General features: G+C 44.4%; 1 protein-coding gene across 1 annotated transcript in view; it reads left to right on the top strand.

The window, feature by feature from the left end:
• Positions 1 to 387: 387 nt before the first annotated feature.
• LOC139544057 (collagen alpha-1(I) chain-like) overlaps positions 388 to 15940 on the top strand; it is a 138791-nt gene continuing 123238 nt past the window's right edge. Inside the window, exon 1 of the mRNA XM_071350759.1 lies at positions 388 to 815. Coding sequence (XP_071206860.1) covers positions 764 to 815 — 52 coding nt within the window. The 5' untranslated portion in view covers positions 388 to 763. The remainder of the gene's footprint in view (positions 816 to 15940) is intronic.

Raw genomic sequence — 15940 nt, 5'->3', positions numbered from 1 at the left:
TATTTCTTGGTGATATATTCACCTGCTTGATGGTGATCTGTTTTGTTGTGGATGTCTTTATTGTAAGAGTGGCATATGTAGGGGCTTGCTTATTAGTTAATAATTAGATTTGAATACATCTGTATTCTCATCAAGCCTTTGCAGTCATTCTCAGAAGTGGCTGAGCCCCATTAACCACCTGCCCCCATTGACCACCTGCCCCAAGTGTATCTGAATTCTGCCTGACAAACTAGCCAGAGGAGCTGTCTGTCTCCCAGTAGCCTAGTGAGTCTGTTGTCACAGCTATATACAGTTTGTGAGGTGTGAACCAAAGAGGGGTTTCATTGGCTTGGGTCTCAGGGGGTGGGCGGGGAGCTGTGGAGTACTTGCGGTGAGTTGGTCCTGAAAGAGACGGTGGAGAGGTTGCAATTGCCACACACAGATGCTTATGGAGAGAGATCTTCAAAACAAGTCAGCTAATGTTCTATTCATGACAAATACCTATTTTTGTCTTAACTGAAGTTATAATATCTTCACTGATTTATAAGTGAGAAGTTTTGAGTGAGCGGAAAAACGTTGACTTTACCAAATATGCATAGTGCGCTTGGGTGTTGCTGTCTCCGCATCCCATCCACATGAGGACGCATTTCATTACCATTATTGTTCAACGTTAATTGTTTTGAACAGTTGAAGACTTTTTGATATTGAAGGACAATGTTACCCAGGGGGATAAAGTGGGCATGTTATCTAATGGGGCTCTTCAATATCAGCGCCGCCTCCGTTGATGATGAATGGACAGACTCTGCGGGCGAGGTCAGGGTCGGGAATGCTAACAGGTAAGGAACGACCGGTGACTTGCTGAAATAATGTGTATTGAGTGCATCTACCTGTAAACCTGGCCATAAACCCATTATGTCAATATGCTTTTGATATTTAATTCGCACTCCTGCTGCTAAATCAACTTAGTCTATCACCTAGCCTAGCCTACTGTATGCCATTACATTGATTTCACAATTATGCAATTATATTCAACGAAATAGGTTGAGTCAATTCGACAAGCTTGTCTTCTAATTTCTTCGCCTCGTGGAGCCGCTGTTGTTTAATTTTCTGAAGCGGGTGCTTTTCCTTTATGTTACGTGATTTTCTTTCACGGAACAATTATATTAAAGTAAATCTTCTACTCTAAATTATTCCACGAGTCAGATGTACTGTACTATTTTCTGAAATATCCCTGACCAGCACTACATGTCTTGAGGTAAACAGAGCTACTGGTCTCCACCTATTATGTGCTGCCTTCAGCATAGAATGCTTCTTAGGCTGCGTTTACAAAGGCAGCCCGATTCTGATATTTGTTTCACTAATTGGTATTTTGACCAATCAGATCAGCCCTGAAAAAGATCTGATGTGAAAATATATCATGTGATTGGTCAAAAGACTAATAAGTGGAAAAAATATCAGAATTGGGTCTGCCTGGGTAAATGCAGCCTTAGAGCCAGAGCAGATGTGAGCACACTCACTGCTAATGTGCCAGATTCATTGGCAACAATAATGAACCGTTCTTGGACTGATTCCCTGGCTGGCACCATTTTATCTGATATGCCTACTTCTAGCTAATGGCCTGCCCCACACTATACTTTGTTGACAGCATTATTTTTCAAAATGATGTTATTAGATGCCTTCTGAGTCTGAAGTAGCCTACCCATACCAATGACAGCATTCAATTTGAGCCTGCCCATCAACTGGTCAGTCCAGCTAGATTAATAGATCCTGGCCCTAATAGATTATCTTGTGAATGTGAACTTCTTGCACACCACAACTCCACTATCAGTCTTATTTATTACCGTAAGCGAGGAGGCTGTCTAAAAATAATGCAGAATAGGGATGATTGAAAGTAAATTGAGAGTCTCTCATTCATCATTGTCAACGGTCCTCCCCCTGGTGCACAACCCCCTATCTCTTCTTGTCTTTGGTGCAACCTTTCTCTTAAATCATGTGCTTGTGCTCAACTTCAACCTCCATTTTAAGAGCTCTTGGCACAGGGTGAAATCAAGACACTTGTCAACAGTCACAGCACTGAATGTGGTTGGCAACCTCACATGGAGACTCAACACAAAGCACAGGGATGTAACTGCTTTCCACCACGTGCATGATGAGGTACATGCTGTTTGAACATCTTTGACACATGATGATTGCATTCAAGCAAACAAGGGGTTTTCATGTTTTCAGTTAGTGTTTGAACTTACATCTGTAAAACACGTCCACAGGTGTTTGGTGGGGCAAATCGTACTTGCTCACTGGCAATGAGGAAAATCCCTTGGGAATGCTCTTAGTTGTGCCTGCAATCTACTCTGAGGCTTAATGTTGATAAACCACAGCCTACCGTGAGTGACATAGGGCAGGCTCAATGTGTCACTTTTCTATCTTGACCTTATACACATTGGCATAGCTTTGTGATACTGTAACTGTTTATTTGCTCTCTCAGCAATGACCATAAGACTAATGGTGCTGTAGAGTCAGAGGATCTGAGTAGCACTGTATTATTAGAGCACTCCCTGGGGATCAGAGGTCGTTGACAGTTGAGGCTCTAGAAAGTTGTTGAAATAGTCTACAATATCAGTGACAGTATAACCCATAGTTCGTCATACTGGAGATTCAATGGTGTTTCTCCCATTCTGGTCCTTTAAATCAGTTTGAGATATTTTACAGGTTTTCTTTCTAACCATGTTTAATCTGTTTTTGTCCAGTTAACAGATTGGGGTACTCTGGGATTGGCCAAATGATCAAACATGTCACGTCTGGATTCTATAGGATTGTTTTCCAAATTCACTATTATCACATTTCCTCAGTTATCTTTAGGTCTGTAGCCACATAAGTGATCAAAAAGAGTTGTCTGAGAAAGGAGACCAAGCTAAGGCCTCAAATTAGAGTTTCATAGTGACAGACAAATCCTGGGCTGTGTTGATTGAATCCAGCCCCATGTTCAGAGTTGAATGTTTTCACTGTATGTTTTGAGAGGAGTCCCTGGAGTCGTTGCGGACGGCAGAGCGTGAAAGCCTTCTTTAAACAGTGACGATTTTCATTGAATAGACTGGTGATTATGTACTGTTAAGATAATAGTCCTCTAGGCAGCTGCATAATCAAGCCTTGTGAGGTGGTTACTCAGTTATTTAGATTTTATTACTATTATACCGTGTAATATAAATACCTTTGCTCACCTGGGGCTTTGTTAATTCTGTTGATACTAAGAATGACGACCAGCCCAATAAAAGTATCAGAGAAAGCCTAAGCATTAGTTGAGCTCAATGACCTAATGTAAGTTTATCCCACACGAATAAAGAGGCTCGGTGGGGTGGGAGCTGAGGAGTTATTTTCATAGCCTTTGACATTATAAAAGTGACTAAACCCACAGCAATGCGTTTGCGGTGGCGGTGACGTCATATTGCTGTCTGCACTGTAATTGCATTGGTTGTGTTGAACTTTGGTGGCGACAGCACCAATGAGACGTCGCTATAGCGTGCAGGGAGATACAATACATCATCCCCACCATATTTGAACTCTCTCCAACTATGATAAATTACACGAATGCAATCTGTTCGACCGGGGTTGATAAATTGCCTTCATTTATTTGATGGCTTTTAAATCAACGTTCCTACAGTGGCCAGCCCTGGTTTGGCTTGACAGGGTAGAGCAAAGAGGAACAGTGTAGTCGCTCAATCTGAGGAATAAATGATCAAAAACAGGCTGTTATCTCTGACACAACTCGGGGTCTGTATCTAGCCAGTTTCAAGCTGTGATATCTGACTCCTCGTCGTGTCTGGAATACCAGCACCCTCGCCCCATTACTGTGTCTGGAATACCAGCACCCTCGCCCCATTACTGTGTCTGGAATACCAGCACCCTCGCTCCATTACTGTGTCTGGAATACCAGCACCCTCGCCCCATTACTGTGTCTGGAATACCAGCACCCTCGCTCCATTACTGTGTCTGGAATACCAGCACCCTCGCCCCATTACTGTGTCTGGAATACCAGCACCCTCGCCCCATTACTGTGTCTGGAATACCAGCACCCTCGCCCCATTACTGTGTCTGGAATACCAACACCCTCGCTCCATTACTTTGAACCTCAGCGATATTTATCATAAGAGCATACTGCAACGCTCCGAATGTAGAACATCTGTTGTTGAAAAAGATGAGATTGTATTCACTCAGTCAACATTAGCATCAGAGCATCATTCAATCTTCTTCATTGGGGCAATACCCTTTCATTCCTAGAAAGGCCCTGTGCACCCTTACCATCACCTCCACTTTAGAGGTGGAAACCATTGACTGACCTTTTGGTCTCTCTGATTTAGTGTGTTAATGGAGCCCAGCCAGTGAGAGGGCCAGGACTTTCTCTGGCGGCTGGTGTGTGTAAACACAATGGGCAGGGCAGCCCCATGTGCATTATGAACCCCCAGCTACCAGCTCTATCTATAGCCCTTTGTCACACACAATTACCTTTCAGACAGGATGCCCTGACTTTCACATTAACCCCCCCACCCAAAACTTCCCCTTAGAACAGCGCACCCTACGTCATTATGAGATTATCAGACCAGAATTTGTGCACCTCCATAAACCGAAAGTCTGGATTTTGCAGTATACAGCAGTGTTTGAGTCTCACACTCACAATGTTTTCTGTCTGGCAAAGTTAGCGAGGGAAAATGTTTGCAAGCTGTTCCTCAAAGAGGAGGATATAGTTTTTTTCTCCACTTAACGCCGTCTGTGTGAGTGCATTGACCTGCATGATCTGAAGACTTTGCGATCCCATCCAGTCCGCACGCTTTCAGCACTTGTCTAGCACATAGTCATCTCCATCTCGCCACAGACTACCAGATCAGAGGAGCGGCACCGACCACGTCTGCGAGATACTCACGCTTTGCCGGCAGGTCGAGCTTATGTCATTGCCAATATAATGCCAGATACATAACCGCGCAGCTGCATCCAATGAAACACGATCCAAGCTGCAGCTTTGTTGAGAGTGTGTCTGGAGCCTATTACCAGCTGAGCCGGTCGGAGGCACACACCCCTAACACACTTCACCAGCGTGAACACACTGGATCACTGCTGATGTCAACCCTGTGTGAACACAATCAGGAGTAGTCCAATGGGCACAAGCCATATGCTGGACCAGAACCCGGTCCCATATCTTTGTACAGGAGAAATGGAAAGAGATGCTAGATTGTGTGGGTTGGTTCTGTATAGAGCAATACTTTTTTCAAATGGTTGGTGTGCTGTTGGAGAAATAGAGGGTGTACCACAGGGTTCGGTCCTGAGGCCATGTTTGTTGCCCCAACATCAGTGTGCAGCCCACAAAACACATGCCCGATGGTAACAAAAAAGAGATGAGCAATGTGATAAGGGTGATTTAATGATCCCATATTAGTCTTAACCTTTTGTTCGCGTTTCTGCCGTGATGGAAGTGTTGACATGCTGCTATTGTGTCCATTTATCCCTTCTAATATCTTTGTGAGTTATTTTGCAGACTCGTAAATGTTACACACCTGCCAATTCAGAGGTCCACCCAGTTCTTGTTGATTCCAAACAGTGTGGTAGTGTAACAGTATAACTTTACGTCCGTCCCCTCGCGCGAACCAGGGACCCTCTGCACACATCAACAACTGACACCCACGAAGCATCGTTACCCATCGCTCCACAAAAGCCACGGCCCTTGCAGAGCAAGGGGAACCACTACTTCAAGTCTCAGAGAAAGTGACGTCACCGACTGAAAGGCTGCTAGCGCGCACCACTGCTACCTAGCTAGCCATTTCACATCGGTTACATTCACCCCCCTTTCGACCTCCTCCTTTTCCGCAGCAACCAGTGATCCGGGTCACGGCACCAATGTAACAGTATAACTTTACAGCGTCCCCTCGCCCCGACCCGGGCGCGAACCAGGGACCCTCTGCACACATCAACAATGGTCGCCCACGAAGCATCGTTACCCATCGCTCCACAAAGGCCGCGGCCCTTGCAGAGCAAGGGGAACCACTACTTCAAATCTCAGAGCAAGTGACGTCACCGACTGAAAGGCTGCTAGCGCGCACCACAGCTACCTAGCTAGCCATTTCACATCGGTTACATTAGCAACCAAAGCCATAACTCGGTAACAACGCTCTGGGAAAAAATGTAAAGACGAAATGCACCTGCTGCCTCAGGTGATGCCCTCTACAGGGGCCTGTCTCGGACTGTCTCTCCCTGTGTCTGTGTGTTCCAACCTTTAGTTTCTTTCCTTCTAGTCTTTTGATCTTTCAATTTCTCATTCACACGGAAACTCTCTCTTCTTGCTTCTCCTTTTCTCTCTTTCTCTCTCAAGGAGTTAGCTACTTGAGAGAATAGCCACACTGTGAATAGCCACATTGTCTTTCCACTTACAGTCAATAAGGGGGAGCCCAGCCCAGGTGTCCAAGAAAAACACTTGGCTAGAGTTTGGTGAGGTGCTCCAGTTCTGGCAGGCTGACAGAGCCAAGCCTACTGCAGATTTGTGCCTAATACTAGGCTCTGACTTCACTTGGCACCACTATGCCCTCTGGGAGTTCCTAAAACTATCAATATATTGTAATTCATCATTTAAAAAAAGACAATTGGGGGCCAGGAGGCTGGTTTTAACTAGAGCAGCTGTGACATGTGTAACTGCCCTAATGTGCTGCTTGTGTTCTGCAAAATAGATGCCAGATGATGCAATGTTGTTTCATGCTGGTTAAACCCATATGCCCCTAGATTCTCTCATACACACATTCCCGTTTTGACCCACAGTACAACAGCACAAAACTTGTTCTCCCGACATACACTCAGGTCCATTGTCCAGCTGCCTTCTCAGTGACCATTATGTGACAGCATTGTGCACTAAATGGTCAAATAAACACACCACTCCCCCCTGCCCCTTTAGGGTTAAACATGCCATTCATGTTCCTCTTTAGTCTGCCCCAAGTATATTATTGGATGGGACTACAGGTGGGATCAGCTAACATTCTACAGAGTTTTCAGCTGTGATGTTTGACTCCTCATCATCTTTACAAGTGTCATCCTAAACTCTAATTCAGAAACATGTTATTTATCTTTATTCTATCACTAGCGAGGCATTTAACAGTACATATAATCTTCAGAAGTTTTGACTGCAAATAATCAAAGGGTCCAGTGATATTTCGATTATTCATTTCTTATTCAAAGTGAGGTATAACCGGGGTTGACCAGCAAGGTGTTGCGCGGTTGCCGAAATATACATTCAACATGCTAGTTTGTTAATAAGAGAAAATTAACGACTTGCAACATGTTCATAAATGTCCTCCACTCAGATGTACATGTGCTGATCACTATCTTTACTGCTTTTGACTGATCTTGATTGATGAAGGACCTGAGGTTAAAGACTGTTATGACAAACTGAACTTCACTCCAATGGTGGACAGCCAGAGGGAGCAGCATTAGTACATCTTGGCATTGTGTTTTGTTTTTCCTTCTTCGGTTTCCTCACGTGAACCATGTCCTAGCTCGGAAATTCCTCCCTTGTCTCTGTCAGGACACGTTAAACCCCCTAAGCTCCTTTTTACTTGAGGCTGATTGATTGTGTTGAAGTCCCTGCTCAGTTCTGCATGTCACGTGCTCTCAGTGGGGTCATGACAGGCAGGGTTTAGCAAAGCGGCCAGCAGCTGAAGGCCTGTTAAAGGCCCTGGAGGTGTTGTGGCTTGTGGGGGGGCTTCATCATTGACTGGTCCCTTTTCATGGTGTAGCCCGGCACTGTGTCATTTTAATCAAAACAGTCCCCCAACAAGGAATTTTAACAAGGGTTTTTTACTATATGCTTGGGTGTTTGTGTGTGCGCAAGTTCGAGTGTGTGCATTTTATCTGTGTGTCTGTGTGTAGAACTGTGTGTGTTTGTGACATGGGCTTCTGTGAGGATGGACAGAGGTGATAAACTGCATCACTGAGACGCTTTGCTTGGAGCTCTGCTGGAGCTCTCTCTAAAGTCATTTAGGCTGAACATACCAAATGGCTCCTCTACAAGGGCCCATTACCCTTTCATTAAGATGGAGCCGAGAATCGCTGAGTTTACCTGTTCAAAGGCTACACACCCTGACGGCCAACTGCATCCTCATTGCCACCTTCAGCCCAGACAATCATTCAGACTGTGAATGGTTATCTCCTTTCGCAATTGATAGTTGGCCCGTGTGAATTCTGTATGTGCCATGACCTCATGTCACGACCCCTGTCATTCACATACAGTGCATTCGGAAAGTTTTCAGACCCCTTGACTTTTTCCACATTTTGTTATGTTACAGCCTTATTCTAAAATAGATTAAATTGTTTTGTTTTTTGTCATCAATCTACAAACAGTACTCCATAATGACAAAACAAAAACAGTTTTTTCGAAATGTTTGCACATTAATATAAAAAAAAAAAGTCAGTACTTTGTTGAATCACCTTTGGCAGCGTTTACAGCCTCAATTCTTCTTGGTTATGACACTACAAGTGTGGCACACCTGTATTTGGGGAGTTTCTCCCCTTCTTCTCTGCAAATCCTCTCAAGCTCTGTCAGGTTGGATGGGGAGCGTCGCAGCACAACTATTTTCAGGTCTCTCCAGAGATGTTCGATCGGGTTCAAGTCCGGGCTCTGGCTGAAGGACATTCAGAGACTTGTCCCAGAGCCACTCCTGCGTTGTCTTGGCTGTGTACTTTGGGTCGTTGTCCTGTTGGAAGGTGAACCTTTGCCACAGTCTGAGGTCCTGAGCGCTCTGGAGCAGGGTTTCATCAATGATCTCTCTGTATTTTTCTCTGTTCATCTTTACCTCAATCCTGACTAGTCTTCCAGTCCCTGCTGCTGAAAAACATCCCCACAGCATGATGCTGCCACCACCATACTTCACCTTAGGGATGGTGCCAGGTTTTCTCCAGACGTGATGCTTTGGCATTCAGGCCAAAGAGTTCAATCTTGGTTTCAATAGACCAGATAATCTTGTTTCTTATAGTCAGAGTCCTTTAGGTGCCTTTTGGCAAACTCCAAGTCGGCTGTCATGTGCCTTTTTACTGAGGAGTGGCTTCCATCTGGCCATTCTACCATAAAGGCCTGATTGGTGGAGTGCTGCAGAGATGGTTGTCCTTCTGGAAGGTCACCTCCCTGACCAAGCTCCTTCTCCCCCGATTGCTCAGTTTGGCCGGGGGTGCAGCTCTAGGAAGAGTCTTGGTGGTTCCAAACTTCTTTGAGGATACTGTGTTCTTGGGGACCTTCAATGCGGCAGAAATTATTTGGTACCCTTCCCAGATCTGTGCCTCGACACAATACTGTCTCAGAGCTCTACAAACAATTCCTTTGACCTCATAGCTTGGTTTTTGCTCTGACATACTTATATAGACAGGTGTGTGCCTTTCCAAATTGTGTCCAATCAATTGAATTTACCACTGGTGGACTCCAATCAAGTTGTAGAAACATCTCAAGGATGATCAATGGAAACAGGATGCACCTGAGCTCAATTTCGAGTCTCATAGCAAAGGGTCTCAATACTTAAATAAGGTATTTCTGTTTATTATTCTTAATAAATTTGCAACAATCTGAGTAGTTTGTGGTTAAGTTGAGGGAAATGTCTTTATATTGACCTGACAGGACGGAGAGTAACTGGAGGGGGCACAGGCGGGAGTGTGAGGGAGGGGATATGCTGTCACACAGTATGGCATGGGCCCCCTGGACTGGTACGGCCTGTCTGCCAGTGGTCGTGGTTTTACTAGGTCCCTGAAGAGCAACACACTGAAATGAACATGCTTCTGGGGTCAGCATTGTGACAGCCTTCAGCCAATAGCCAGCGTAGACCAAGCTCTGCAAAAATCTTAACACGTTTTTTACAAGCCCTTAAATGGCCTAGTCAGTGCAACTCTGGTGTTGTCTTGCCCTTTACACATTGCCCTACATGATAACAATGACCTTAACAAGACATGGTCAACCATTATGAGGGTCACTGGGATTTCAGGGGAGATGAAAAGGTCTTGGACTGGGATAAAACCTGAGAGAATTCCCTGAAATGTCAACATTCAGTAACAGTGTAGTGAGAGAAGTGAAAGACACTTAAAATCAGTTGGTGGTTTTGTTCCTCTCTTCTTATGTTGAACAGTATCTACAGTACAGTATACTACAGTACGGTGAGTGTTATAATGACTGGAGCAGCAACCTGTGTCTGAGACAATGATACTGTAGCAACGGCATGGCATCATTCCTAGAGTGCACTCATGGGTTTCCTCAATAGACTGTCCTATTCAGAAACACACTCATGTTCAAATTAGAAATGAAGACACCGTAGTCTCTCAACACAGACTGATTCCTGTGAATGTGTAAAGGGAAACCAAGTGACAATATTACTGAATATTACAGAATCTGCACTCTGTTTTGATTGTTTTCAGTTATGCATTTCACAGGTAACAAGCTGTGATAATAAATCAATAAACCATAAAGAGGCTCTCAGTAAAACTAAATAGACATTTTACTGGTGAAACTCTCTCTGATTAAATGAAGGTCCCTTAATGTTTGCTAGGGCAATGGGTTATTTTTTCTTTCTTTGAAATATTTAGCTTTTTGTTGAAAGCTTGAAAGTTTCTTGGATACTGATTTATTTTGGTCTGTGTGCAGTCTAATACACAGCCCTGCCCGTCTCTGCCACACCCACCCAGTCTACTTCTGAAGTGTTTATCTTTCTAGGTTCCAATACACTTATTACTGTGGAGACCAACTCCCATGGCAGTTCCACTGTCCCTCTCATCTGATGTTAAACACCAAGTTACAGCCCTCCCACCCTTTCCTGGTATGTTAGACACTAACGGGTATGTTTTGCACCATCTGTTTGCACGTTCATTTCTCCCCATATTTTATCTTGCCCTGTGTTCTTTGGAACCGAAAGACAGATGGAGAAGGAAAAACAATAAATGAGTTGGTGTTAATGAATGTCGTCACAAACCATTGCTTGCTCAATGCATTCCTAGATCTCAATAGTTTTGAGCTTCGCAGACAAGCTTCAAAATGATACAAATAGCAGGAATGAGTGCCTGGGTTGAAGTGCTGTTTTTAATAGTTTCCTTGACTTGGTATTTGTAGACTACCACAGGTGCTGTTCATGTGGCTAGAACCCAACTTCGAGAACTACCTGTGATATCCATATCTCCAGATGGGATGCGGCCTCTGACCCCTCACATCTGTTCTGCAGCCGATTCATTTACTTAGACCATGCAGACCGTTCCCCGGTTTTGCTGTATGTTTTTGTCATTATCATGCTTCACATTGACAAATTGGAACCATTTATTTGATTGTCAAAAAGGACTTTTCAAAACACCAAGTTGACTGACTACCCAAGTGCAGTTAGTGTAGTATTCAAGCTGCAGGCGGGATGCCCATATAATTCACTTTCTCCCCTACTCTGATGACTCTTGGAGCTAAAAAGAGATGAATAGTGGAGAATACCATGACACCACCTCTGCATTGTTAAGGTGTACAGTGTTGCCCCCCAGGTATAGACGCTCATAACCTTGTAATTAGGTCTATTCATTCCTGTGCCAAAACTGGAGAGAATGTGACCTGAAGCCACTTTCCTTTCTCTATCTACTTGTTGTATATCCAAAGGGTTGAGTTCAGATGCAGACCCGGGCAAGTGTTGACTGGTGCGACTTTAGACTTCCCCTCTACCAAAAGCAAGATTGTCAAGAGAAACCCTTTGTAGGCTATTGTTCCGAGGAACATGTTGCGCTGAAAGCTTTGGCAAGTCGATAAGCACAGTAATTTTCCCCCAAAGCCTTTGCCTGAAACATACCATTCAGACTTGCAGAAGGCCAGGGGGTTTGGATTACTCCCTCCATCACTCTTAAATCTGGACCCCTATAAATCAGCCGGGCTAGACAATCTGGACCCTCTCTTTCTAAAAATGTTGCAGAAATTGTTGCAACCCCTATTACTAACCTGTTCAACCTCTCTTTCGTATCGTCTGAGATTCCCATAGATTGGAAAGCTGCCGTGGTCATCCCCCTCTTCAAAGGGAGAGACACTCTAGACCCAAACTGCTACAGACCTATATCTATTCTACCCTGCCTTTCTAAGATCTTCGAAAGCCAAGTTAACAAACAGATTACAGACCATTTCGAATCCCACCATACCTTCTCCGCTATGCAATCTGGTTTCAGAGCTGGTCATGGGTGCACCTCAGCCACGCTCAAGGTCCTAAACGATATCTTAACCGCCATCGATAAGAGACATTACTGTGCAGCCGTATTCATTGACCTGGCTAAGGCTTTCAACTCTCAAACACCACATTCTTATCGGCAGACTCAACAGCCTTGGTTTCTCAAATGATTGCCTCACCTGGTTCACCAACTACTTCTCTGATAGAGTTCAGTATGTCAAATCGGAGGGCCTGTTGTCCGGACCTCTGGCAGTCTCTATGGGGGTGCAACAGGGTTCAATTCTTGGGCCAACTCTCTCTCTGTATACATCAATGATGTCGCTCTTGCTGCTGGTGATTCTTTGATCCACCTCTACGCAGACGACACCATTCTGTATACCTCTGGCCTGCGGCTATGGAATCCTGACTTGTTCACCGGACGTGCTACCTGTCCCAGACCTGCTGTTTTCAACTCTCTAGAGACAGCAGGAGCGGTAGAGATACTCTGAATGATCGGCTATGAAAAGCCAACTGACATTTACTCCTGAGGTGCTGACCTGTTGCACCCTCGACATCCACTGTGATTATTATTATTTGACCATGCTGGTCATTTATGAACATTTGAACATCTTGGCCATGTTCTGTTATAATCTCCACCCGTTCACAGCCAGAAGAGGACTGGCCACCCCTCATAGCCTGGTTACTCTCTAGGTTTCTTCCTAGGTTCTGGCCTTTCTAGGGAGTTTTTCCTAGCCACCGTGCTTCTACACCTGCATCGCTTGCTGTTTGGGGTTTTAGGCTGGGTTTCTGTACAGGACTTTGAGATATCAGCTGATGTAAGAAGGGCTTTATAAATATATTTGATTTGAAACTCTCCTTCCGTGGCCTCCAACTGCTCTTAAATCCAAGTAAAACTAAATGCATGCTCTTCAACCGATCGCTGCCCGCCTGTCCAGCATCACTACTCTGAACAGTTCTGACTTAGAATATGTGGACAACTACAAATACCTAGGTGTCTGGTTAGACAGCAAACTCTCCTTCCAGACTCACATTAAACATCTCCAATCCAAAATTAAATCTAGAATCGGCTTCCTATTTCGCAACAAGGCATCCTTCACTCATGCTGCCAAACATACCCTCGTAAAACTTACCACCCTACCGATCCTCGACTTCGGCGATGTCATTTACAAAATAGCCTCCAACACTCTACTCAACAAATTGGATGCAATCTACCACAGTGCCATCCGTTTTGTCACCAATGCCCCATATACTACTCACCACTGCGACCTGTAAACTCTCGTTGGCTGGCCCTAGCTTCATACTCATCGCCAAACCCACTGGCTCCAGGTCATCTACAAGTCTCTGCTAGGTAAAGCCCCGCCTTATCTCAGCTCACTGGTCACCATAGCAGCACCCACCCGTAGCACGTGCTCCAGCAGGTATATCTCACTGGTCACCCCCTAAGCCAATTTTTCCTTCGGCCGCCTCTCCTTCCAGTTCTCTGCTGCCAATGACTGGAACGAACTGCAAAAATCACTAAAGCTGGAGACTCTTACCTCCCTCACTAGCTTTAAGCACCAGCTGTCAGAGCAGCTCACAGATCACTGCACCTGTACATAGCTCATCTGTAAATAGCCCATCCAATCTACCTCATCCCCATACTGCATTTATTTATTTATCTTGCTCCTTTGCACCCCAGTATCTCTACTCTCACATTCTTCTGCACATTCTACCATTCCAGTGTTTAATTGCTTTATTGTAATTACTTCGCCACCATGGCCTATTTATTGCCTTACCTCTCTTATCCTACCTCATTTGCACATGCTGTATATATATTTTTCTTCTGTATTATTGATTGTATGTTTGTTTATTCCATGTGTAACTCTGTGTTGTTGTATGTGTTAAACTGCTTTGCTTTATCTTGGCCAGGTCGCAGTTGCAAATGAGAACTTGTTCTCAGCTAGCCTACCTGGTGAAATAAAATAAATTAAAAATATTCTTCTTCTCAAGGAGGGGGAATTAGAAAATGTTTGAGGGTTCAACTCAGCTTGTGTGAAAGACTTTGTCATCATACTGTGGAGCGAGTTCACAAGTTTTCACGAGTTTACACAACTGAATTCTTAAATTTGGGGATGCACGATATGTCGGTAAGCATATCGGACGATCGGACGAAAAAATACATCTGTTTAACTTTGTAAACTAAAGGTGTGTTTAGAATTATTTTTGTTGTATTAATGCTATTTAATCTCTCCTCAGACTAATATTATTCTGTTTGTCCTGTGGGTACCTTTGCCACTGTTCCACCCCTTGTGTATTGCGCTGTCATGGTGTATTTGTTATCGGACGATATTAGCTAAAAATGCCAACATCGGCATCAGCCAGATGTCTAGTGTAACATCGATGTGCAAAACCGATGTCAAAGCTGCATACCTATATAACGTAGGTAGATGGTGTAATGACGCCATGACAAATACAGAGCTACACAGAACAAAATCAGAAAAATTCTAAGCGCACACTTTCAACAACTAAACAAGTTCAAGTTGAGTAAGACATTTTCAGCAAGACAACTCAAAGGCGAAATCCATTAACGCCAAGATAATGGAATTCATTGCCCTTGACAATCAACTGTTCTCTGTCGTGGATGATGTTGGCTTTCGCCGACTAGTTGAGGACCTCGCAGTGGCGGTTCTAGACCATTTCAACTGGGGGGGTCAAGCTGGGGCCAGTTGTACTGTTAGAGGGGCCAGTTACATTAGACGTTATTGTTGTCATCGTTTTCTTCACTGCATTGCAGGCATTAGCAGGCAAAAGACCATGTTCATAATCATCATCGTTGCCACTGTCTAATAATGGATGAAAAATAAGAACGATAGCAAATTATGTAAAAATTATTTCTAACTCCACATTTAGGGGGGCCACAAGGGGGTCCAGAATTGTTGTCACAGGGGTACTGGCCCCCCCTGCACCCCCTCCAGAACCGCCACTGGGACCTCGATCCCCACTACCAAGTAGGCACTATTTTTCAGATGTTACCTTACCGGAGTTACACAGTATTGTTGAAACGCACATCCATGAGCTACTTGCTATGGGCGTCACTGCTATTAGCTTCGCGACTGACATTTGGACCAGCGATGTCAGCCCCATGAGCATGCTGAGTCTGACAGCACAGTGGGTCGACGAGGATTTTGTACTGAGGAAAGATTCCAGCAGCGGTTCTCATACCGCTGCTGCCATTTCAATGGCTTTTGAGAACATGTTTGAAACTTGGAAACATGAGCACACTCCTAGCTACATTCAAACAACTGACCTTAGAAATAAGCTCACCAACTGCGTCTGCAGCAGACGTGATACCCTCTGTCATGGCATTGAAACGCCTGCTCAACAAAACTTCTGACACAGACCGTGGGGTTAAAACTTGCAAAAGTGCTCTACAAGAGGCTGTGAACAAGCGATTCAGTGGCATTCTCTCAGAGCCTCTTTACTGAGTTGCCACCATGCTCGATGCTAGGTACAAGGATCGCTACTTCGGCGAAGACAAGAAACAGGGTTTACGTGAAATGTTAGACACAGCTGGACAAGATGGAAACGGACACAGTGACAGTGCACACCGAGGAAGAGAGGCCACAGACAGACAGAGCTGAAACTTCACTGCTTGACATGTATGATGAAATCCTCGTTGAGGCTGAACAAATAAACAACGAAACAGCACAGCAAGTAAGTGAAAGAAACAGATTTTGATTATGTTTTACTGGTAATAGGTGTGTGTGTGTGTTTGTTTCAACTATTTAACTGTACTAGAA

Source organism: Salvelinus alpinus, chromosome 18 (assembly GCF_045679555.1).
Source record: "Salvelinus alpinus chromosome 18, SLU_Salpinus.1, whole genome shotgun sequence".
Classification (NCBI taxonomy): domain Eukaryota; kingdom Metazoa; phylum Chordata; class Actinopteri; order Salmoniformes; family Salmonidae; genus Salvelinus; species Salvelinus alpinus.
The sequence above is the reverse complement of the archived record's forward strand: the minus strand, read 5'-3'. Positions and strand labels throughout refer to the sequence as shown.